Here is a 27,293-nt window from a genome sequence, read left to right as displayed (position 1 = left end):
GTTCATTCTAATAACCTGACATCATCATTATCAACCTATTAATATCACTAAATGGGACACGACCTCTGGATATTACCCATGGGAGTAAGGAGAAGGAAAAGGAATTCAGTCAGTTTTATGAAACCAATGAATGTTAATAAAACCTATCATCATTCATCGGTTTAAAACATGGAATTATAGTAATTCTTCCACGTCATCATTGGTTACTAGCTAGGTAACTGCCAGGTTTAATTTTTAGTATTGCTTTCAGTTGTATATAATATTAATCTATGTCATACATACACTGTGTTGACTGTGCGATCGGTACTCGGTAGGCAGATTGTGACACCAATGAGAATACAAACACGAATTATTGTTTTGTTTTATACGGTTGCATTTTTTTTTAAAGAGTAGAGCCATCTATGTAAAACTTTTAGCACTACAGGATAGGAAACGTGTCTAACATCAAATATAGACTTTTATTTTATATTTTAGATACGTTGTATTAACACTTGTTCATGAGCATAATAATATCAAATAAATATGACTTAAAAATCATTTTAGGATACATATTCTTCTGAGTTTTATTGTATTTAGTTCGTTCAAAATAAAAAAGTAATGACACTGAACGTTCGTTTGCATTGTTGGCAGTATTGCCCATGACAAACTTTCATTCCTCTTCGACGGTGAATATGTGTGAAAAATGACGAAAATGTCTAATATCTACATTTTAAAGGCTTTATAGTAACATATCGCGGCGTGTGATATTGAAATATGAATATTCGTAACCTATTGAGACATCTTTGAATAATTTTGTGTTGAATGAAACAGTTTTATAAGGAACATAGGGAAAATGTTATTGTGTGCTAAGTTTTATAATGGCGGCCCGTCGCGTCCCCCGCGCCTCCATTTCGATGACAGTCAAATTATGACAATGCCGAGACGTGAACTTATGAAAACAGTGGTTGTTATAGTTTTTCAATAGTGCATTACATTAAACTAGTAAAGGACTGAAAATGAATCAGGATCATCATAATATAAATACGGGTGGTGGCCAGCCTCCAACCAATTCGGAGGTTCGCATTTGTTGTTTTTTTACTGGATTCCATCCAATTAGGCAGTGACTAAAGCGTTTTTTGCGTAATTACAGTCTCAGAATGCGAGAGTTCAGTCTGCCCAGCAGCAACAGCAGCAGCAACAGTCTAATTTGACGCCAACAACATCTGCTACCGACTTACGAGTTAACTCTGCAGCTGTGAACGTAGCTTTGTCAAGCGTGGCCAAGTACTGGGTGTTTACAAACCTCTTTCCCGGCCCATTGCCGCAGGTTTCAGTCTACGGTTTACCAGGCACAAGGATTGAAAATGGAAAACCAGTTCAGGTAATAGGTATTTCATATAATATCTTTTTCTTTAGTTTCTACCCATTCTGAAACACACTTAAAACTTATTGGAATTATTAGAGCTATGGTGTTTATTTTATTTTGAAATAAAAACTGTAAGATTGGCCACTGCTTACATCTTCAAAATGAACCCAAATAAGTCACGTGGCCCTTTAAAAATGTAGAATAATGCTGTTATAGTTAATTAATTAGTGTTTGTCTCACTTTAACTGAAAGCACCTATTAAATGTCTGCTTATAACAAAACACTGGGTAACTATTTCAACTTAATTCCACATTCAATTTTAATTGTTAGGTCCTGTTGGTTTTGATCATTTACAATATTTAAGCAATCTGGACTTGTCTATTAATCTACTAATTAATTGACATTGAATCTTAAAAATGTAATAAATTCACTTGTACACAAATAACTAAATTTTTACTTACTTTTCAAATAAGTTGGACCTCAACCAAAGATGTGCCATCCTTTTTGCTCAGATGTGTAATTTTCTCCATTAAACAACACTAAATAAAAGCCATAAAAAATCTTAATTACCCAAAGGAACAGAGTATAAGTTGGGTTTATTCAAAGGTAGATATATAAAACAAAATTACAAAATGCCAAATTATGAAACAAAATGTATCTTATGCAATTCAATATGTTGATTTTACCTCAGCATATACTATAAGTACATTATTTATATATATTGTATATGTTACATAAGTCATTTCATGGCAAAGATGTCAAGATGCAATAATGTAGCATTACAATAATGGAAAACTATAATGTATATGGCATAGCCCTTGTGAATTCCGTCTATGCACAACAAAACAAATCAGTCCTCTATGCTGTGTCCATCAGTGGTGCCTACATTAGGAACTTGGTGCTCATGTTTAGCACTGATAGGACTAACATCAGGTTCAAATCTTATAGGAACAAATTCAAATGTTTTGTTATTTTTTTACCTTTCTTAAAACTATCATCGTTATAAACAGTAATTCCACCTTATCTACAGTAACTCTAAGTAATATTCACAATAATCGATGTTTAAGAAAGCAATGATAAAAAATTAAAATTTTTGCATTTAGAAATTTGGAAGCTGCTGTTCCAATGAAGTACCTTCCTACTTATTAAACAAACCTTTCTACTGCATGAAACAAATATAATTTATTGAATGGATATTGCAGGTGCACCAAACTGCTGGCATCTTCTAAACCAAGCTCATATTATTTTTTATTTTTTTTATTTTTTTATTAATAGACAAGAAATACAAGATTTAGCCAGACAAAAAAGAGCATGTATATTATGAATGTAGATATTAACAGGCTCTCACCTGTTAATATCTTGTAAAAAATAATATTACTGTATGAAGTTATTCCCATCAGTAATCATTTCGATCTAACTTTGCGCATGATCAAAATATAAACAGTTGTTAATGAGCATAAAATAGTAATTATAGTGTATGGTCAATAAATTGGATGCTCATTTTATTTAGTCTGATTTACAATTTTGCTGTATGTAGGTACAATATCTATGTATCAGTTCAAAAAACCAATATCATTCAACTCGCAGACCATATATCAGATAATTGCAATGTTGCTATATGTATATACCAATATATATATAAACATACGACGGCCATACACACATTGCCATTTAGCCTCAAAGTAAGCTTGTGTTATAGGTACTAAGATAACTGATGAATAATATACTTAAATACTTATAATATATAGATAAACACCCAGACATTGAAAAACATTCATGTTCATCACACAAATATTGTCCAGTTGTGGGAATCGAACCCTCGGCCTTGGACTCAGAAAGCAGGGTTGCTGCCCACTGTGCCGATCGGCCGTCAAATCCAAGTATATGAAATATTCTTAGATGCAAAATATAAATTGATAACAAATTACATATAAGCTTAGCAGGAGTGGGGACAACTGTATTATAAACTGCCCTATCATATCAACCCATTACAGGCTCACTACAGCACTGGTTTCTTCCACAATGAGAAGGAATGAACCATCACCACATGGCAATGTCATATGTTTGTCACTTAATTTTATAAGGGCAGACAACCCTGACAACATATCAACTTGTGTGATATCTATTAGTATTACCATGCATTCATCCAATTTTAAATCTTTCTATAACAAATTTACTGTTTATTGGTAAATTTGATCATATAAAGTTGTTTGTTTTAATAGTTGGAAGTTTTGCAGGACCTTGGTCAAGCACATGCTAGTATACTAAATGGTGACCCCAATATTATACTGGGGCATGCTGGGCAGCCTCAAGTCACTGTGTCTGCGGGAGGCCAGCAAATTCCTGTCTCTCAAATAATTGCTACACAGGCTGGCCATGGTAAATATTTAAAAATTATTTTATTTTTACTATATATTCTTGCAGTTTATCATCGTTATGATCATCAACCTACTTAATGTTCTATTATGTTATACCTAACAGATTTTCATAGTACTTTACTGGAGCATTTATTATTTACTAGCTGTTGGCTGCATTGTGGTTCAGCTTTTATTATGGTTCTTCAAAAATTACATGGAATCTATTGTTCTTTTATTTTCCTAACTTCATAGTGGTGTACAAATAAAGAGTTAAAAACCATTTGTTTTACTATATTAAGAAGTAGCCTATGTTACTCTCCATCATTTTACCAAACTATGCCAAAAATCTGTAGGACAAATGAACAAACAAACAGAAAATTGAGTGTGGTGTATGTGTCAACTAATTTTATATTTTAAATATTTCCAAGCATGTTTGTATAAAATACTTAATTTCACAGATGGTCTGGTGGGGCACAGCCAGCAGCAAGATGCTTCAGCAAACACTGCACAACTGGCAGTGGCAGGCCAGACCTCCCAGCAGGTACCCAATAACCGGGTGGAATTTGTACAACACCATAACATTGATATGGTAAATCATGTGGTAACACTCTGTTAATAGCAGGAATGCATAAATGTTGCTGTGTAGCAATAGAGATTCATTTTATTTTAGATTATAGGTTAGAACTGGTGCATGATAAAAGTTTCCACCCACTATATTCATTAAATGAATTGATAATCGTTATGTATGAATATTCCACAAGAAAATTTAAATATTCAACATTTTAGAATATTTCCGGCAAGCTATGCTACGTAACAAAGTGCACGTGACAAATACACTATTTTTAATGCAGTCCAACTGCAAGTCTTGCATGCTATATGAGTATGCATTAATCTTTATGTATAAATTGTATTAAACTGACTTGAAGGCATAATTTGCTATCAGAGAAAGATAGATAAGCTAGCTCAAGTGTGGCAGAAAATATTGGTGTATTAAGTTGTTTGTGAATTGTAGAAATTGGATAAATATGAAGTGTATGTGGCATGTGTTTGTATTGAACTTAAACTTTTAAATAACAATATGTCAGAAAAAATATATTCATCGTCATCATCATCATCATATCAACCAATAGATGTCCAATGCTGGATATAAGTCTTTTGTAGAGAATTCCAAACTCCACGGTTTTGTGCTGCTTGGATCCAGCGGCTACCTGCGACGCGCTTAATGTCGTTTGTCCACTTCATTGGGGGTCGACCAACGCTGCGCTCACCAGTGAGGGGCAGCGATTCCAGCACCTTGGGATCCCAACGTCCATCCTTTCTCCGAACTATATGCCCCGCCCAAGGCCACTTCAGCTTCGCGACTTGTTGAGCTATGTCGGTAACTCTGGTTCTTCTACGGATCTCCACATTTCTGATTTGATCACATGGAGATACGCCAAACATAGCTCTCTCCATCACCTGCTGAGTCACTCTGAGCTTTCTACCTCTCAGAAAAAACATATTAGTGGGTGGAAATCAATAATTAGAAATCAAGGCCTCTAGAATAACCATGCAAACATAACATTAATTGAAAAAAAAAATTTTTTTAAAGGCAACAATTAATTAATATACTAATTTTTTGCATGTAGCCATTACAAAATTATCTTTGTACTTAGGAAGTAGTAGATAGATTATATAATTATTATTTGCATGATAGTATGATCTTCAATGTTATATAATCTATAATTTTATTCCGTAAAATTAACACTGTACTTTTTAAAGCTACCTGTATGCTCCTTTTTTTATATATAACAGGACAGATATTTGGTTGGTTGGTTTCATAACTTTAAAACAGAAATGAGAGAGTCCATTCCTTTCACAAAAGAAAATAATATTTTATTTGAATTATTATTTTAATAACTTTTCTTTCTAATTACTTTGTGGTATTTCGAAATTTTAAGATTAAATTTTTTTGCATGAACTGTCCCGGCTAAGGTCTCCCACCATGGTAATGGATTCAAACAGAGAATACAATAAAATTGAGATTCATAATATTAATAAAAGTAGGGAAACCCATTGTAAGCTTTTTCTTTGTACATCCAGGGTCACCATTCCCAGCAGCATCTGTTGCAGCAACAGCTGATGGCAGCAGCTCGGCCGGACCATGCCAACCAGCAGGTTTGTTTATTTGCTTCTATTAATTAATTGATTAAAAACCCACAGAAGATACGAATAGTAAATAAAATCCATCAAACAGATTAGATAAATAAATATTCTACGACAATACAAACATCGCCATCTAGCTTCAAAGTAATCGTAGCTGGTGTTATGTGTACTAAGAAAACTGATGACTATTTTTATAAATATAATATACAGATAAACACCGAGGCACTGAAAAACATTTATGTTCATCACACGGTTGTGTGATGAACATGTGTCTTACAGCTGTGGGAATCGAACCCACCTACCAACCAACTATAGACAATTTCTTAACAATCTTATAATGTAGAAAAATCTTTTTGTTGCATTTTAGTGTCAATTTTATTTAAATTGTTAATAAAGTCATATTTTATTGTACTTGTTTTTTCTGTATTTTCTCAATGAAATGATTTTTTTACATTATAGGATTGGTAAGAAATTGACTGGTTATTTTATAAGACAAGTTAGAATAAATGGAGTGTAGGAAAAATTTACCTCAATATACATTCTTACAGTATTGGTGTTAACATCCAAGTACCTTTATCCACACATAAAGTTCCCCTCTCGCTGTATCGCCGCATAAGCGCTTATGAGTGCGAGCAAGACAATAATAAAAAGATTTGAACTAAATGACCATCATCATCATCCAAGTGTCACATTAAAATCAACATTATAATATTGTTTCTTTCGGGCCCAGAGGCTAAATCGTAACTTTAATAAAGATGGGTTTTTTTCCCCGTCATTATGCATATTGCTGGTGTTATTGTTTCGGTTACGGGAAATATAAAAGAATATTATTCTTTAATCCGCGATCACAATATTTTAAATTCAGATTAATGTTCATTGCGTATAATAAAATTATGCAAAGTAAAGCCTGCCTTTATCCAACATTTATGCGGATATTTGTGTCTTGGCTTGAGTTATGGTGAGCATGAGTCTTTTCCTGCTCTTTATAAAAAAATAGGGGATACATAATTATCGACGGCCGAATAGCGCAGTGGGCAGCGATCCTGCTTTCCGCGTCAAAGGCCGTGAGTTCGATTCCCACAACTGGAAAATGTTTGTGTAATTAACATTAATGTTTTTCAGTGTCTGGGTGTTTATCTGTATATTATAAGTATTTATGTATATTATTCATAAAAATATTCATCAGTTATCTTAGTACCCAATAACACAAGCTACGCTTACCTTGGACTAGATGGCGATGTGTGTATAGTCGTAGTATATATATTATTATAAAAAGTTAGAAGAAGATAAATAATTACATTAAGTTTTATCAAAAACTACGCAGTGACAACCATTAGTTATATGTAAACATAGCTGATGTTTTGACGGTCAAATGGGATTACTAGATATTAATATACGGCATCGGAAAAACTATTAATGTGCTTTTAATAATGCTACAACATTGATTTAGACATTTTCACTCGTCCATCCAAGTGAAAATGTTGTGGCAGTCATTACAAGTTCATTATAATTTTTTTAGGTTAGATAATATATATGCTCCTTAAAATTATTATTCTATTAACTTTTTTTTTTTTTTTAGTCTGTTAATATAGTTTTTATTATTACATACAAAATTATAAATTTAACCTAAAATAAACTATTTAAAAACTAAATAAAATCTAAAACGTCCTCGAAACCACCGCAGCGAGGCACAGTTCCCAAGATGCTGGCAGCATTGCCCCTTTGGATGGCCAAACTAATTCGTTGGCCAAGGTAACTGCCCGCTCTAGGATCACCGGTAGACTCGATAACCCTTTTCGATAATTCTTTGAAAAGGGCTTTTGCCTCCGGACCCCACGGTCCCAAAGTCTCTACTCCAAAAGGCACAAAAATGAAGCTGCTATCCAGGTTTTTATATTTACGCCTCTTGGCCTGCTCGGCACTGGAAGCAGCCGCACCTACCATTGACGAAGTAGCCTGGATGTGTGATGCAGCTAGGGTATCAACACAAGTTGCATCCCACAGAAGTGACCTTCCAAGCCTCCAAGGTATGAGCGTCATACCATCAGGTCTCTTGCCATCGCTCCGTGCCAAACCAATAGGTTCTAATACAGCTGGTACGTGAGCGGTAGCTAGAGAACGTCGGATGATGTCGTTGATGGTGCTATGGCGAGAGAAGCGACCAGCGCTTCTTGAACAGGAGAGTCCATGGTGACCGTAGGTGTCAACGCTGTCACCGCAGTGGCATCGATGAGGCTGAATTATAGAGGCGCCAAGCCTAAGACCAATCACCACCGATAGAGTGGTGTGGTCTAACATAGTGCCCAGGTTAGCTGAAGGGAGAGCATGTAGCCAGTAGCCGGACTCCTTAGCAGAGAGAGCGAGAAGACGAGCACGGTCTCTTTTAGATGGCATTTGGTCTAAAAGTGTGTCAAAAGTTTTTTTGCAAATAATGTCGTCCCACTGTCTCTGTGAAGAAAAAGAAGTAAATATATAATATAAATGTCTCTATTAACTGTATATCGAGTATTAGAGCTAGATCATGTGTTTGTAGCGGTGTCCTTGAAACCCTTTTCCAAATGTACATTATGAATCCAATCGAAAATCAACAAGGCCTAAATTTGTTTGGTTTTTAAATGTTCAGTTGTCAGTGACAGACATTATGGTCGTTATAGAATGGTTGGATAATTAAATAATCTGAAACACCAATTTCTTTATTTGTGCTGCTTAATTCAATAACCATCAGGTCAGCGAGGTAAGTAAAAATACACTCGTAGTTAGTAAACTTTATTGTTTTTTACATGGTTTAGTACTGTTCCTTCAAGGTAGTTTATGTAAATCGATTTCTCTGCTAAGTTCTGGTATTATGTTATTCTTTACTTTGGGTGCTCATAAAGTTTCTCTTTAGAAAACACTTCAGCTATTCTTAACTAAAAGTTAAATGGCCGTAAACAGCGATTTCAAAGAATCATTTGAAATAGTAAGAAAGTTTTTGAACAAAAAGCAAACGACGACTTCAAACGTTCGCGTGGCTTTGAAGACTTGTAATGCGATAACTGTTTTTTTTTTCACGTCCAATATTGACATCTGTTCATACTAATAAAAATAAAGATATTTAAGTCACAAACTGCAGTTAGTTGGTTTTTGTTTTGATTTCTACATCATACAGAATCTGCCTCCTGTTTTATATTTTGTCGTTATACGAAATCTAATTAAACTAACTCAATTATACTTTCAGTTAATTTCCTCACCCTAATGTGTTTAATGGAAAAGAAACAGGTGATTTGTAAAACCTGATTAAACATGGAGACAGGTGTTTTAACAATACACTTCATTTAATGCTAATTCATTTACCAATACGCAATTAGTCAGAGTCATAATATTAAATTAACAGTAATGTCAATCTAATAATGGTGCCTATTTGTTGTATACAATATCCTGAACTATAAAATTGGCAGTCTAAATGTAGTGCTATTCCTTTCACTATGTTCTTCGTGGTAACTGATAGATAGCACTGCTTTAAGACATATCAATTTAATTTAAAGAATTTTGTACAATAGAAAGTGCACCAGTTTGGACGTATTGTCAAAGCGTTTTAAGGGCGTTCCCACTCCTTTATGACCATGACAATATTTTCGTATCGCCAAAAAGTCTGAAGAATGTTATTAGATTTCCACGTCTCTGCATGGTTAGCATGGACAGGAGGCAAAAATTGTATCCACGATCATAGCCCCTGCACGGCTAGAAGGGGCAGGAAACAATTTTTACCCCCGGGGAAAGGATATAAATTTATCTTCTCCCACAGCTTTATTAACTCTCAGAGCAATGTGTATTAATTAATCAACGGGGGTAAACTTCTCCTATTCCATGTTCCAGTGATATATCAGGTGGGCACGTTAATTAAATCCCTTGTCAGGGGATATAATTTTTATCTCCCGCCCGTGCTAGCCCTGCTGGCAGGGAATAAAAAGGAATAGAAGTTTAAGCTTGTATCATTTGCATATTATTTCCACACCTGCGCCCAAGTTTGGAGAGTTGATAATTCTGTGGGAGAAGATACAATTTTGTGGGGAGAAAAATTTCTCCACGCTAGCTATGCTGGGATACGCTTACTAATCTATGCAATCGCCTTTAGATCCAACTGACCGTCAGCGAGGATGGTATCGTGACGGTGGTGGAGCCGGGTGGTGGAAAACTGGTTGACAAGGAAGAATTGCATGAAGCTATTAAGATGCCCACAGACCACACCCTTACTGTGCACCAGTTGCAACAGATTGTGGGGCATCATCAGGTAACCCAGGAAGTAAATCTAAATTTATATTTAATATTTCTCGAAAATAATCCATTTAAAATTCTACATTCTTCCTCTTAAATAGTCCATAAAAATCTACTGCTGGACACAAGGCCTCTCCCAACGGGAGGGTTTGCTCATAGTCACCACGCTGGTCTTCGGTCACCGGCGTGAAGAGAAGGGGTGACAACTGTATCCTGATATGCCGCCACCACACGGCTATTCTGTAAAAAAATGTTCATACATATGCAAAATATCCAACGATAGACACAATAATCAATCGTCATAATTTGAAGTTTATGCAGAGTAACAAACACCCAGTTGTGATAGGAATTGGTGAAACCTATATTTTGCAAATCTTTGTGTAGTTTTCCGCATCCTAAGTCCTTACGCAGCGGTTTTCCGCAAGAAATCACTACACATTATGGAAGTTCGTTTTTAATTTTTTTGTTTTTTTTTCGCCTGTATGATCGACCTTTATAATAAAGTAAGTAAGATTCATAAAGTTACTGAATGCAATTAAATGAAACTCATGGAATGGGTGGTAAAATTATGTCCATGAGAAAGCCCAAGAGCTCTTTAGATTTTTTGAAATTATTTATTACCAGCTGAGCTACGTCGGCGACCATTTGTGAGGTTGGCGATTTGTGAGGCTTACTATTATTGTCCTCCCCTTTACACCCCTTATCTTTTAAATAGGTCATCGACAGTGTGGTCCGTATCGAGCAAGCCACAGGCGAGCCGGCTAATATCCTCGTGACACAGAATCCTGATGGCACGACATCTATAGAAACCAGCGCCGTAGATCCTCTACTTGTCAAAGATGAGAAAAGCGTCGCTAAAATAGATTCTGCGCAGTTCGCCATACCCGCCGATATTAAGGACATCAAAGGAATCGATTTAAAGGTTTGTTTGTTGTTAAAACATGACCCAGGAACTATTCGTACTTAATAAAAATTTAAAAAGAAAAAGGACTGTAACAATATTAATATTAGGAGCAAAAATAAACTCTTTGTGCAGTTTACTAGGCTACACAAAATTGCTAATTCATTCAAGGGCAATTGTATATTATTTTATAACAAATTACCAATTGAGATGTCTCTGTATAAGTTCAAAGTTTACATAACACATAAGCTTACAGAAAAATCCTATTATAATATTAAGGATTACTTAAAAAAGCTAAATAAGCTTGGGTGTGAATTGCTCTAGCTTCATAGCTTAATATAAATAAACTTTGAGATGGTGATAACAAAAAAAAAACCCGGCTAAGTCTGTTGTGGACTTTTCTTAGACCAGGGCGCGTTTGGAACCCTCATAGCTTTAGGTTTAAGTTGGCGTACGAAGTTATCACCATCCCCTTACATATACGTATGAACGCTTTATAAGTGCCTGTGATAGGCCTACATGAATATAAGGTAACGCGAAAATTTGAATTTAAGGTAACGCGTATGTCCACAAATAAGAGGCTACAATGATTTCAACCTAAATTTTTAAGCTGTTAATTTACAAAAGTAGAAAATATCACTGAATACCTACATAAAAGTATACTTGTTGTTGAGTAAAAATAATTGTTTGGGTGTCTCATATCTAAGATATTATTCTGAAAATGTATTTGTCCTAATATTTAAAGAATAAAATTTTTATTTCAATTATCTGTTTGTTTAGAGCGCAATGGGTATGGAAGGGGCGGTGGTAAAGATTTCAACGGGCTCCGAGCATGATCTTCACACAATGTACAAAGTGAATGTGGAGGATTTGTCCCAACTCTTGGCATATCATGAAGTGTTTGGAAAACTAAGTGCTGAAGGACAACAGCAAGCTAAGGTGATTTGGTCCTTTGATGTAGTGTTTTAACTATGAATGAATGAATGTATATAGTTTTATTGCACACCTCAAAAATTACATAGAACAAAAAGAAAAGTATAACAAAACAACATATACAATTTGGCGGCCTTATCGCTACATAGCGATTTCTTCCAGGCAACCAATGGCGATGATAAACAGTTACAGAAAATATTTAGGTGGTGCATATATACATATACCCATAAAATACATATTCCATTACTTAAATATATACGCATAATATATAAAAAACAATATTTGTAACTAAAGACATAAACTATGTGTTGATAAACAATTTTTGTCACAACGTCATTAGAATAGTAGGTTTCCACAAGAGCACCTAGTTGTCTTATTTTTAAAGTAGTTGTACTTGAGTGACTAGTCTTTAATCGATCGATCTATTTGCAAGGTACACAGCTGATTTTCCTATTCACCAGTGCGAACGAGCTTCAGCATTTTCGCCTAAGCAACTAAGCTTGAAAGCTAAAATAGCCAATTCACAGTCTGTTTAGAACTGAAAGAAGCCATCCAGCCAGCGTTAGTCGCGCAAAAACTAGATAATGGTTCGACCTATTTGTTTTTTTGTCGCCTCTGGTAGTTAAGTAAATAAATATAGGAAACATAAAAAAGAAAACAGCCGCAAAGTAGAAATAAAAGAAATTGATAATTTCTGTTGGGAAAATGCTTCTTCGGATTATTTTCAATAGATGGCGTTCTTAATGTGGTACGAAGTTCACAGTGAATAATAACTTAGAATTTAACTAAGCGGCCTTGGCTCTAAAAACCGATCTCTACCAATTACAAAAATAGAAATTTGCCTTTACACACAAATACACAAATTATAAACAAATTTATTGCTTTAATATTGATGATGATATCAACAGGTGATAAATGACGTAGATGTGGAAGTGGCTGGCACCAGTGCAGCTATGTCCGAAGCTGAATCTTCTCCCGGACACCACGCATGCGATATCTGTGGAAAGATATTCCAGTTTCGATACCAGCTTATTGTCCACAGGTATCTAGAAATAATTCATTTATTTGACTATTAAAATATGCCATTTTATTATAAATCTTTCATACTTACTCTTACAACTACTTCTGTGGATCCAGCTCGAAGGACCAATAATTAAAACAAACAGATGTTTGGCGCTCGTTTCATTGTCGTGACATTTCAAGCCAAAGAGAAAGTTATGCTTTCTGAAGCTATATAAGCTAATACTTTACATTCACGTGAAGTATTTAGCTGTGTTAGCGACCAATTTATAACGAGCCAATTCAAAATTGTATGTTTCTTTTTTGTTTAGACGGTACCACGGCGAGAGCAAACCTTATACGTGTCAAGTTTGTGGATCCGCTTTCGCCAATGCAGTTGAATTATCAAAACACGGAAAATGTCACCTTGGTAAGTCCAAGATATTTACATATTTCATGACTACGAATTTATTGGGGTCTTCAGTTTCTTATGTAAGTTTTCAATCATTAACATCAACGCCGAGGTCTCGTTAATAAGCCAAAAGGAAATTGAGTTATCAATTGATGATGATTTTCTGTCAACAGGCGTACAAAAAGTGACACAGTATCGCCCCCAATATAAATCATTAGATTTTATAGATTTCCAGAAAAATGGCGAATGAAAACGACCATTTTTCCAAGTATATAAAGTAAAAAAATGGTTAATAACATTAAAGATTCCACATTCACCCACTCCCCGTCACTTTCTTTATGACGTATGAGGGTGCACAGGGTATGCAGATGATATAAAATGAAGATAATCGCCAATGAGAGTTAAAAATACTTAAGGGTAGGCTTTTTATAACTCTTACAATGCCTATCTTTAAGTTTTTCATAACTCTTACTGGAGATTTTCTTCATTTTATATCATCTGCATACCTGTGGAACTGGTACATACATACCGTCATACATGAATATAATTGAACTTTTTCCAATAGCGGGTGACCCAGCCGAGCGTCAAGCAAAAAGATTGGCTCAAGACAAACCGTATGCCTGTTCCACGTGCCACAAGACATTCTCGCGGAAGGAGCATCTCGATAATCACGTTCGGAGTCACACCGGAGAGACGCCATACAGGTAAATATATAATTTACGATCTATGAATAGTAGATTATGTAATACCTATTATGTTATCGCTTTTAAGTTAGTATTATAGTTAGGAAAACAATAAAAATTACAATACTCGATCGCAATTTTTGTACGCGTTTATTAGGATTTTTTTTTATTCCTCGCGAGCCGTTCGTTTTCCAGGGCAAAAGTAGCCTATGTTACTCTCCGTCCTTTTAACAAACATGCCAATAATCAAGTTGTTTGTTGATAGTCCTATACTGTACATAAAGTGTAGCAGTGTTTCAACTATGTCTGTTACACGTTATAAATATTGTTAAACACTGCTAAGTTCACTTTAATTAGCTCCAATAATTTAAATGTTAAACCCCCAGAAAAAATAAAGTGCACATAAACTCTTGGATCACCATTTGAACAATGATTAGAGGCTCAGAAAAAAAACCTAGTTGTTTAAAACTCTTTGATTATTCATCATCATCATCACTTCAAGCGATTGACGTCCACTGCCAGATATAGATAGAAGGGGGTTCAAAATCCACGATTTTGAGCCACTTGTGTGAAGCGAGCGACTCGTTTGACCTCGTTGGGGGTCGTCCAAGCTCCGTTTACTAGTGCGGGGTCGCCATTCCTACACCGAGGAACCCCAACGTCCATCGGTTCTCCGAGCTATGTGCCCACCCATTGCCACTTCAGCTTTGCGACGCGTCTTTGATTGTTATTAGCACATATTTGAAAATAGTTCTATTCTTATTTGAAAAAAGTATAAATAGTTATATGTAATAAAGTTTCAAATATTATAGCACCATGCATGATTGTTCCAGGTGTCAGTACTGCTCGAAGACGTTCACTCGCAAGGAGCACATGGTCAACCACGTGCGGAAACACACGGGCGAGACGCCACACCGCTGCGAGATCTGCAAGAAGAGCTTCACGCGCAAGGAGCACTTTATGAATCACGTCATGTGGCATACCGGTGCGTTGACACACACTTTGATCAAATAGAGTTATCCATACATGTGCAGAGAACTAATAATATCATCATACATTCTTATTATTATCAGCAAGCCTACAATTCAAAAGTACAGGGTATTCGTAGTACTATTAAGTCCAGTACTATATACTACAGATACGATAATTTTAGTACTTGTACTCGCAAGCAAAGAACAGGCCAAACTAATGTGACCAAACATTGGCGTGCAAATTTGCGTCGTCGCAAGTCGTACATTCTGTACCACAGATTCTTTATTACATAACGAGTACTAGTTATAGTCATTGCAGATAAAATTATGCTTTAAGTAAAAAGAAGTAAGGTTCATTTTACTCTGACTTTACACTGTTTCGATATTTGAAAAGGAGTGTAATTATGCGTGCGTGGTACTGGCGAACAGTCACCAGACGCTTACAGTAACCAGCTCATAAATCGACCATCACCGAAGCATCGGTTGAAATCCTTCTTCTTTCTTACAAAATAGAAGAAGTGTAATAAATTAAAATAAAATAATGTTGGTGAGATAGAAGAATTAAACTTAAATGGTGCCAAGATTTGGCTCATATGTAGCTCAGATCGTAAGTTTACGTGGCGGTGGCCAATAGGGGAGGTTCTTCTCTGCAATAGGCACATAACGAATTTTCACAAACGTTAAGGTAATACCATGCCAGTGTCTGGAATGCGAGAATATCACTTATTAATCTAAAAACAAAAATCATCTAAGTATTTTCACTGTAGCATTATTATATATATTAACAAAAATGTTTTATTACGGACTACACCAACCAACCTCCGTACGCTGTTGTACAAAATTTGTACACAATTTTTTTTTACCTTAGCTTTTACTAAGTGTAAAATTAACTCAAATAACATTGGATCTTAACCCCGAAATTATTAATGCTGCTTTGAAAGGCTACCTTTATTACTGTCATAATTCTGTGGATAATTCTACTATATAAATATTACACAAGATCATTCAGCTAGCAAGAGAATGGCATGATTCAGAAAAAAACCATTTTAACTATTTTATAGGCTATATATGATAATCATCTATCTACCTAGATTTATATTATCCGAGCTTCTGTACTCTTGCAAGCTTTTTTCTAATGCCTAGAGTATTATTAGAATAAGTTTATTTTTAACATCTTTCGATGAATTATTTTTGAGTAATTATTTTGATTCATTGAATTATCAAAATATTCAAATACATATTAAAATGTTAATTTAGCATGACTACACATTTTTTTTTATAACCATTATTTTCGCTGTTATTATTGTAGCGTAGTGCCAATACTTAATATTTTAACAGTACACTTGCCTTGTCTACGTGCCTATAAGGTTTATGGAATCCCCAAGCTTGCACCAACACCACCAGCGGTTAGTACCAGTGGTGCAGAAAATAGGACAATTGAATGATTCAACTATTCACTGTATTGTTTATAAATTATACAATAAATAAGACTTATACACATAATCGAAAAATAGGCCTTGCACGAAAACATTTTCTTTAGGAGCAATCGGGTATTCATCTTCAAACGGCGTAAAACAATTATTTTATAAAAGACTGATATATATAATACTAATTATATATTTATATAATTGTCATAATTCTGCTGTTGGTGGATTTACTGCAAACAGACGGACCGGAAAGGACTTGACTTTTCAAAAGTGCTTAAATGATAACTGTTCGAAACAATCATCCATGAAGTATTATATGTTTATATAATATAACAAAACTTTGAACAACAATTTACCGGTGATAAAACTTAATATCCGAGTGATTTACAAAAATAGCTATAACTTAAATTAAATTTTACTATTAAGACATCAAATTATGGTTTACATATTAGACATGAGTGTTGAACTATCAATTTATCAAAACAAAATGAATTTACACGTAAATTTTTTGACTTTCGCATTTACAATCTTTGAATATACCTGAATGTTTTCATTGAAAAATGTTATCAAGCATATATCTTCGCAGCGTTTTCACATAATCTAATCACATATCGGTACCGGTCGCCGATCCTATATTGTGGCACTGAAAGTCTACGAAATGTACGAATTGCCTTCTCCATTGTTTGGTTTGATATATTACATTTTACATGTATCCAATTAAAAGAAAGGATAATGTGGAAACGTTCATACTAACAAGGAAATGCCATTACACAATCACTTATTGGTAAAATTTTAATATAACACGCATACGTTACGTCGCGTAACATAGTTGCATCATTGATTGTTAACTTATATATTTTCTGCCCCACATAAATAGGTGAAACGCCGCACCATTGTCAAATATGTGGAAAGAAGTATACTAGGAAGGAGCATTTAGTGAACCATATGCGATCCCATACAAATGATACACCGTTTAAATGCGAACTGTGCAGCAAGTCCTTCACCAGGAAGGAGCACTTCACCAATCACATATTGTGGCATACGGGTTAGTACTGAATGCTTTTACAACGCAATTATGTATAAAAATCCATCAGTTTATTTCACAGGGAAATACTATTAATAAGGCAAGAAATTAAAAATTTGTTCTTTATAATAATGGTGGCAGGCTTGGATTTCTAGAAATACTGTAACTTTTGTTTTGTTGTATTACGGATGATTTTTGCTTATCATATTTCATACTTATGCTGATATGCAGCAGTGCATGGTAGAACTACTTTTGTTATATGAATAAGCATGGCATCTGAACCTAGGCATAATCACAGAACATCTTTCTGTAAGTTATCCCGTAAACAGACATCACTTTTGTGTTATATAAGGACCACCAATCGTCATATGGCGGTTTTAGTCTACGCCTGTGTAGCCTATCTATCTGTCCATAATTTTCCATGTTTGTCTGTACAAATACTTTAAAGGAAAACGTGTAATATTTCCGTTGTGTTTGTTATTTCTATGGAGAGTTATACTGACAGACTAGCGGTATCGCGCGTCTAACAAAATATTACTGGTATGGATTTTTAGGACAAAAGATACATACCAAATATAAACACGTACGAATAAATAAACACTGGCTTGATTATTATTATATTAAAAAATATGCGCTCAGATACAAATATATAATTTTCGCCGTGTGTTGACAAGCTTACGTCCGAAGATAACGATCAATATATATATATTTTTTTATTCCATCATGCGATCAGCTGAAGCAGCTATAAGCAGATTTTCTCCGTATGTTTTGTGACATGTGAGGCCGGCCATCCATCAATGGCTCTGAGTCTTATTTTTTATACGTTTAAGTACGTATTAAGCACGTTTAAGCCTTCTAATCTCCATTGGGACACTGAGAGGAGTAGCCAGTTGGTTAGTATGAGTTAGTTCGCTCTTTATAGCTATTTGATCTGTGCTCAACTTCTTCCTTTTTTGTTGTTATATTGAGATGCTGGTGAAGTTCTGTTATCTTAGTGAACCATGGTGCATTTGGTTGGTTATATAACGATCAATCTAATTCAAATATTAAAGTTATAGTAGAGTTATCGACAGGCAAGTGCAGGAAAAGGGTAACACTACTTTTAAACTTCGATCTAAGTCTTCGTAGCTAGTTAGTAATAGTACTTTTTTAGTAGGAGATATTATTGTGACAAAGCTGTTGCTTATTTCTGCCGCCAAGTAGCATTGTTGCAATGCTGTGTTCCGGTCTGAAGGGCGTGGTTGTCAGTGTAGTTACAGGCTCATCGGTCTCAACACCTACGTCTCAAATTGATGGACACGGGGCGGCGTGTTGCAGGACGTGCTTTTTGCATGCCCTGTCAAGTGATGCTTTGTTTATAGGCGACGGTTTTTTTACTAAATAAAATAATAAAATAAAAATAGTTTATTTCGGTAATTTTTGTTTTTTTGTATTACGGATGATTTTTGCTTATCATATTTCATACTTATGCATCAGCATATCAATGCAGCAGTGCATTGTAAAACTACTTTTGTTATATGAATAAGCATGGCATCTGGTAAGAAACAAAGTGGTATCAATATTTCGCTGAAGCCTTCTATTAAGAGTAGTGTTACTACACCTGTGTCAGAAGACTCCGCTCTTCCATTACAATTAAAATAAACTTAACAAATTACATTAAAATGAAGGTAGGTAAACTTACTATGAGTAATAATTTACTTACCATCCGGTGAGCCATCTGCTTGGTCCGTCAATTATTACTAAGAAAGAAAACTAAAGCCTTTTAGTATTCCAAAAATTGCGTGGAATAAATCATACAAGCCATACAGCTAGGATTGATAGGTGTGATGGTAGTATAAAAACACTAAGCAAAAATTTTGTTCACAGGTGAAACACCCCATCGCTGCGACTTCTGTTCAAAGACCTTCACACGCAAGGAACATTTACTCAACCACGTGCGTCAACACACCGGGGAATCGCCGCACCGGTGCAACTTCTGCGCGAAGTCATTTACGCGTCGCGAACATCTCGTGAACCACGTCCGACAGCATACCGGGGAAACGCCCTTCCAGTGTGGCTACTGCCCCAAAGCCTTCACCAGAAAGGATCATCTCGGTAAGTATATATATATATATATATATATTTATATATATTAATAATTTGCCTTTATTACTGATTTACAGATTTCTTACAGTTTATAAAAAACTAGTATGTCCACATTGATCCAAACAAAAACGTTACTTACTTCTAAAAACTGTTTTTTAATATCATCGGACTGCCTGTATGTTCCTCTCTTTCTATTTTTGTCCGTTAACTGCCCATAAAGAAATCAACCTTTTGTAGAGCATGCAAGTAACACATCCAACAAAGTGTAGTGCACTTCATGTATCTTATGTTCACAATCAAAATGTATGGTACATAAATAATAAATAAATAAAAATAAATAAAAGTGCTGCCCTGTGTCCATAGGTGTTGCCATAATACACAAAATGTTCTAAAAATACTATAATTGAAAATTAACAGCCTTATATAATATGGCTAGTAGGGCTTGGAAGTGCGCCACGAGAGTATTATATATATACGAGTAGGTAGAGATAACTATCTTGTGGTGCGCATGCTAGCCCTCCTGGAATATGAATACGTAAATTATTCGATTTTTACTTGCATTATGAGATAATTACTCCTAGAGCTGTAAAAATATGATACATCATTCATTTAAGTGAAAGAATTCTAATTCTTCTAAATAATAATGGCACAAATTTAAGAATTGTGTATCTTTTTTTGTTCCAGTGAACCACGTCCGTCAACACACCGGGGAATCCCCACACAAGTGTTCATACTGTACGAAGTCCTTTACACGCAAAGAGCATCTGACCAATCACGTACGCCAACATACCGGGGAGTCACCACATCGATGTACCTACTGCTCTAAGTCATTCACAAGAAAGGAACATCTTACCAATCATATTAGGTAAGTTAAATGTTGTGGCTGTTGTACCAATACATCACCTCGAGACTGAAATGCTTCTTGAAATCTTATAGTCGTATTTTTGGCATTTTATACATACAGCAAATTTCAAAAACATTCACTTGATACTTGAGCTGTGTTCTTATACCTATTAAGTGCAGTTTCAGTATATAGTTGTATATTATTTTAAAGTTGATATCAAACTAACAATACATTTCTGTTCTTTGCAAATGATAATGTAAATAATGTAGTAACTTCATCTCTTTCTAAAACAGCTTACACCATATAAACAATAAGGCATCATAAAAATACAAATTGCCAATAAAATTAAAACAACATGCTCTTTTTATTTGAAACTCGCATGTGCATGTAATTTCTTTAAGATTATTTATAATGACAATGCTGTGCTATTAGCTAGTTGAAATTGTAAACTATAATAATTATCTTAGAGGCATGATGTCCATTGCATGAAATAAAATAAAACTAAAAAAACCTATTTCCAAGGTAAGGTTTCATTAGTCAGTATGATATTGTTTTGTGATAGTCCAAACCCCATTTGTGGGAAGTTTCCATGCCCTAGCACATAGCACAGCATTGTGCATTCCGATTTGGACCTCCCCCAAGCTAACACTTCCTCTTCCTCTTGAATCTGTATATAAGTGCTAACAGCTTTGCAAGTATTTCAATCGGAATGTACTTTGTTGTGCAGACAGCATACGGGGGAGACTCCCCACAAGTGCACGTATTGCCCGCGCGCGTTCTCCCGGAAGGAGCATCTGAATCAACACATCAGGCAACACACCGGGGACATGCCGCACACCTGCACATACTGCAGCAAGACCTTTACCAGGAAGGAGCATCTAGTTACTCATGTTCGGTATGTGTCGAGTGTCAATGTGTATTAAGTTCCCACTAGTACACGTCTTGCCCGCCAGCGGCACACCTTCAAACTATTACCGAGAAATCATCAACGAGTATAGAGGATAGTCAACACATACTGGAGCGAAAAGTTTATATGTAAAAAGCCCTTTCTTATCCGATTTCGGTATGTGTCAGTGTATCATGTTCCCACCAGCAAACGTATTGTCTGCGCGCCTTCTCCCGCGAGGGGAATTCAAATAACACCTAATACCAACTAAAACGGATAACATGCCGCACACCTGCACATACTGCAGCAAGACCTTTACCAGGAAGGAGCATCTAGTTACTCATGTTCGGTATGTGTAGAGTGTCAATGTGTATTAAGTTCGCAACAGTAAAAGTGTTGTCCGCCAGCGGCACACCTATGAACTATTACCGAGAATTCATCAACGAATATAGAGGATAGTCAACACATACTGGAGAGAGAAGTTCATATGCAAAACGCATTTTCTTATCCGATTTCGGAATGTGTCCTCTGTATTAAGTTCCCACAGGCACTCGATTTGCCCGCGCGCTTTCTACCACCAGGGGCACTTCAAATAGCGCCAATTATAAACTTACACTATACATATTTCGCACACATTTAATAACTGCAGCAAGACCACATTTTGGTATGTGTCGAATGGCTGTATTTATTCAGTTTCTACAAGTACACGTTTGCCCGCGAGGAGGCACTCCTATGAATTATTACCGAGAATTGATCAACGAATATAGAGGACAGTCTGCACAGAAGGCACACTTTTAAAAGTACAGGATGTGATGTGTGTGTAAATTTCAAATAATTATAATCTACTATCACTAGAAACATTAAACTTTTAGTTCGCGAGCGAACTCCCGCGACTCATCAACTTTTATCGGGAATTTATCAACTAATACGTAGGTAAGTATGGTCGCGTAGGTGGCACATGCACACAAACATGCTTCTCCGTTTAGTGGTGTCTATTGGATGAGTCACTGCCATCAAACTGCGTAGCATCGAAAGTTCTCGTACTTTAATCCTTCTTCCCCAATACCAATATGGGTCCTTTCAAATTAATATTAACTAGGCGTCTTCTAGGCACGCGCACTTTAATGTTCATATGATGGAATCATAACAGTCAATTTATGTTAGCGATCGATGCGAATCCCTACGATGCACATGTCAAGGTAATCTTCCGGTATAAAACTGCTGGACAACTTATATTTTATATTTAAAACTTATCTTTTTGGATTTTATGGTATCATTTGTTATATTCTTTATTTTATATTCTACATGAAACATCAATCTTCTGTTACTCTTAAGTCGGGTTCTCGATTCTTCAAATATATATTCAAATAAATATATCAAATATAAATCTTTAACATAAAGAATTGAACATGTCATACTTCAAAAGTACTTCCGCGTTCTCCTTAAATATTGTCGTGCACAAATTCACATAAGCATAGCCTTGTAATGCTTGCTATTCAAATATATTTTTCGCTGATGGACTTATGCAGGGTAATTAAAAATTGTTGTCTTGGTGCAGGCAACACACTGGGGAGACACCATTCAAATGCCCATACTGTGCAAAGTCCTTCTCAAGAAAGGAACACCTCACAAACCACGTCCACCTTCACACTGGGGAAACTCCACACAAATGTCCTTTCTGCACTAAGACATTCTCCAGAAGGGAACATTTAACAAACCATGTTCGGTGAGTGCACTTTATTTAATTCAAAACTAGTCTTCCTGATCATTAAAGTAATCTTTTGTATTACTACTTCTAACTAAAACTAATCTTAGTTAAATTCATTTCATTAATTTCAATGTTTTTCACATTTTTCATTGTTAGATTTGGGTTTGGATTAATAAAGTTCAGAAAATTAAGTTACTGCATGATATAACAGCTGTTTTATTTATAAATTCGAGCATGATGTATCTTGCATGATTTCCTTCTGTATTACAAATCGTATTAGTGTGGACATTCGTTGAGCGAGGTTATAAAAAACAAGACAATATCAATCAGTCAACTTTTTTTTGTGAAAGCTGTTTTATGAAGAGCATGATTATTGCATTAATTTTGTTAAGTTCTAATAACCTTAATAAAGTTAAAATAACGTTACGAATTGCTGTGATTAAAACAAAACTGACTAATAAGATTAGCGATAAGGTTTTTTTTTGCCACATAATAATGTCTGGATTCTCGAAAAGCGTATACTCTTGCTAGTTATGTATGTACTAATAGTATTGATCGTTTAACGTATATTTTCCACTATGACTTAGTCTAAAATTGCAACCAAACGCATGCGTAAAAGCACACTCATATAAATACGATGCTATTTGAGAAAGATGGAAATTCAGAACGGCAAGTTTACGTCACGCGCATACGTTACCAGCAGTGGCACTGCTCATTAATTGCAGGATTATTTAAGAATTTACTTTTTGACACATTTATGCACATTTAAACTTATCTCTGCCTAATTCCAACAGGATACACACGGGTGAATCTCCGCACAGGTGCGAGTTTTGTCAAAAGACGTTCACACGCAAAGAACACCTCACAAATCACATGAAACAGCACACAGGTGACACGCCACACGCGTGTAAAGTGTGCTCCAAGCATTTCACCAGAAAGGAGCATCTTGTTACTCATATGAGGTAATTCTATTATTTTTATTTGCATAAAACCTTGTAGACATACATGTTTAGTCAAAATCTATGACATGCAAATCTTTATTTACACAAATTCATCTATATAATAACAAAAACATCAAAATAATCAAAATATATCTGCTGAATATGATAAAAATGTAATTAATTTTACGGTATGGAATAATAAATTTATAATTATGGAATGTCAATTAAAAAATAGCATATAAATTAAATTAGTACCTAAATAAATTATATTTCATTATCTCTCTTGTATCATTATCTTTCATAGTTAATGAACTTACAAGTAATAGCATTTATCAACAAACCAGTCATGTAATTCTGCAATTGGATACGAGACTTAAGATTGTTTCTGAATTGGTAAAGCTCCCTTTGGCCTCTGTAGTGGGCCGGTAAAAGGTTGATAATGATGGTGATTTTTGAATTTTACAGATCACACAGTTGCGGCGACCGACCGTACAGTTGCGGTGAATGCGGGAAATCGTTCCCGTTGAAAGGCAACCTACTATTTCACGAACGGTCACACAAAAGTGGCAACACGAAACAATTCCGCTGCGAAATCTGCTCTAAGGAGTTCATGTGTAAAGGTAAGTTCTGTTACAAAGCACATGATATTACTTAGTCAGTCAATTACTGTAAGTTTTCATACAAACGTCACATCGTTTTATATAGACAACTCAACATCATTATTTGGCAATTTTTTTACTTGTTATGTTATACTAGGGCCTCAAATGTAAAAATATCACCATTGGACTTGACTTTTTTCACCCACAGATTGCAACTTATTTCTGTCCGACTATAAACTGCCTGCATAGCAAATTGAACCTTATTTCTGTAGTACCACACTAAACGAAACATAATCGGTACTAATTATATAAACTTGGAGGTTGTTTTTATGTTTACATAGACTGTGCTGAACTCAAGTCCTCCAATTTAACGTTTATATTTTCGTGCCAATTTATTGGGGAATGTTATAGGTCCTATTTTTTTTCTGTAACGTCCGTGAAAACTCATACATGGCTTTAACAGAAAAATATTTCTTAGGTCACTTGGTGTCCCATCGACGAACGCATTCGGACGGGGGCGATGGTGGGACGAATTCCGAACCGACTGCCGAGAACGAGGAATGCGGTGATTACGCCAAGTGTGAAGATACCACTGAAATGCCCGAGAGGAAACACGATATCCGGTTAGTAGTAGCTTCTTCCATATGCAAAACTTCTAGGCGTCCAGACCAATAGCGGCTGTGCTGGCCACGGAACAAATCGCATCACGCGTATTTATAATATAAGTGTAGCCGCATCGCCTCCGCTGGCAGGCATCACACGCAACGGATCTCCTTTCAAAATGAAAGGTAGACCGTAGTCCACCACGCTTGCCAATTTCTGATTGGTCGACTTCACACGGCTTTGGAAACGTTATAGAGAGCTCTAGTTTTCTTTCCCCTGTAAAGTAAGCGATAATATAATTGCTTAAATTGAAAACGCACAACTTCGAGAAATGAGAGGATCGTGCTGGGGGTCGAACACGCTCCCTATCGAAAGGGAGGCTGAAGTCCTAACCACTAGGCTAGCTAAGCAATATTGCTCCGGTGGTTAGTGGTCCGGTCTAAACTGAATTATGGTTTGTAGCAGATCCTTTTATTTATTTTTTATTTTCTTTTTCTCTATGGGTATATAAAGTGGAGTGAGAATTCTCCTTAACACTGTTTCGTATTTTTTATGATTCATTATGATAATTTTTTTCATTGCAGAGCCACAATAGATAACAAAAGTAATGACAACACTGGGACGCAAACTCAGCTGAGTACTGTTATGCAAATAACAAGCCAAGTGAGTAGCTTCATAAATCATTTCACTTATCTAACTTGATGGTTGACTGTAAGATCCGTAAGCAAACATTGTTTCAGCATTGACAGAGCTTAAGTAACAGTATCAGCAAGCTTCTGATAATGCCGTTTCATTCTACTGTCTTCTTCTTGTTTATATATAGAATGAAAGGAATACATAAATATTTTTACTGTCACTTTTCCTTATTAGCCAATTGCGGATTGGTAGATCTCACGCGTCTCTGAAAACGTTATAGAAAATTGTCATGCATGCCAGTTTTCTCACTATACTTTCCTTTCCCGCTTAGCTAGTGATATTTAATTACTTAAAGCGCAACTCCGAAGTTTTGGTGGGCCAGGGATCGAAGTCTGCCCCCCAATAGCGAGGCTTCAGTCATGCGGGTAGACTAAGCTATCACCGCTTCCATCGTCCAAGTTACTTCTCCACTTTGTTTTATGATTGGGCACCCTTAATTGAAATATGATTTTCTCTTTCCAGCAACCAGTTAGAGCAGGTGCGGTTTCGAGCGCGGCGAGCGTTGCGGCCGGCACGTTTACACACACGGCCAGCAACCAGCACCACGCTGGCACGACCATTGCCCACCATCCCGTAACCGTGAACTACTAGCATACACCCACCACGCCGGAAACAGATCCGATGATACTCTTCATGCAGAGCTGATAGGCCACTGTATGATGAATTGGATATTAGTGTGCGTTTAGGGGATGTCTATAGCAGAGACAAAGCGTAAAGTGAAACAGTGTTGCAATGCGTTGGAAAAATCGACGTTATTCCGTGTAAATAAAAACGTCTAAACAAAAGTCGATGAAAAGAGAATGCAAATAGAATTTAACGTTAAATTTACGAGCGACAGAAAAGAACACAGTGTCTTTTGGCATGCATGCTAATAATGTCAAAGTTTAAATTAATTATCTTTTTTTTCGGCCTTTGTTGAGTTATTATATTTCACCATTCAAAATATGGATTGTAATGGATCTTCTAAGGAATTATTCGCGTGTAAAGGAGAACTTACTGGAGAAATCCATGTATAGTCAAATAATAGTTATATTATCCCTGACTTTGTTTAGAAGAGAACATATTGCTAGTTGACTATTCATACAGTGCAGATACAATTGATCCAGTTCCAGAACCATTTGAGTCACTACCCTCAGTATAAAATTTGCATGATCTCTGTTAGTGTAACATCTATAGTAAAATCGAATCTATCTCTATTATAATCTAATGTTTATCCACACACAAACCGTAAATCTCCTAGCAAAATATTTAAAATTAAAATTCAGTAATGCAGGATATGGGCCTCTATAATGAGGAAGTTTTGGTCCAGGTTATAAGGTTTACATACTCAAAAATTACTATGATTGTGTGCAGGCAAATCATATATTGAGGTACTGATCACTCATTTGATAATCTTGTATAGCTGCTATTGCTCTGTATAGAAGATATTATGGATTTATCTAAGTGTTTACTGTTTATATTTGTTCAGTTATTTTTGTGC

The 27,293-nt window shown here is 35.6% G+C and overlaps 1 protein-coding gene across 8 annotated transcripts; it reads left to right on the top strand.

Moving 5' to 3' along the window:
• The first annotated feature begins 630 nt into the window (after positions 1 to 630).
• LOC120629155 (zinc finger protein 271-like) lies at positions 631 to 26,695 on the top strand. 8 transcript variants are annotated; one of them, XM_039897972.1, is made up of 23 exons: positions 631 to 1,055; positions 1,130 to 1,360; positions 3,583 to 3,724; positions 4,161 to 4,243; positions 5,785 to 5,859; positions 9,962 to 10,129; positions 10,817 to 11,023; positions 11,783 to 11,941; positions 12,844 to 12,977; positions 13,267 to 13,364; positions 13,912 to 14,050; positions 14,863 to 15,014; positions 17,305 to 17,472; positions 19,318 to 19,545; positions 20,221 to 20,401; positions 21,108 to 21,207; positions 21,548 to 21,615; positions 22,825 to 22,992; positions 23,769 to 23,936; positions 24,381 to 24,535; positions 24,993 to 25,137; positions 25,702 to 25,780; positions 26,276 to 26,695. In XM_039897972.1, exons 1-23 carry the CDS (start codon positions 996 to 998, stop codon positions 26,402 to 26,404), a joined length of 3,237 nt encoding a protein of 1,078 aa, XP_039753906.1. In that variant the 5' UTR covers positions 631 to 995; the 3' UTR covers positions 26,405 to 26,695. The 8 variants fall into 8 exon arrangements, with proteins under 8 accessions (XP_039753906.1, XP_039753903.1, XP_039753905.1 ...); XM_039897969.1 differs by having other exon boundaries at positions 4,161 to 4,291; XM_039897971.1 differs by lacking the exon at positions 21,548 to 21,615 and having other exon boundaries at positions 4,161 to 4,291; positions 9,962 to 10,117; positions 21,108 to 21,275.
• Positions 26,696 to 27,293: the final 598 nt, after the last annotated feature.

This window comes from Pararge aegeria, chromosome 14 (genome assembly GCF_905163445.1).
Source record: "Pararge aegeria chromosome 14, ilParAegt1.1, whole genome shotgun sequence".
NCBI classification, from domain to species: domain Eukaryota; kingdom Metazoa; phylum Arthropoda; class Insecta; order Lepidoptera; family Nymphalidae; genus Pararge; species Pararge aegeria.
Note: the sequence above shows the minus strand (reverse complement) of the source record. Positions and strands in the feature narration are given on the sequence as shown.

Coding starts and splice junctions, on each gene's coding strand:
- LOC120629155 (XM_039897969.1), top strand. CDS start 996: ATGAATCAGGATCATCATAATATAAATACGGGTGGTGGCCAGCCTCCA. Junction 12,978..13,266: donor TACCAGCTTATTGTCCACAG/GTATCTAGAAAT, acceptor TTTTTTGTTTAG/ACGGTACCACGGCGAGAGCA. Junction 15,015..17,304: donor TCACGTCATGTGGCATACCG/GTGCGTTGACAC, acceptor CCACATAAATAG/GTGAAACGCCGCACCATTGT.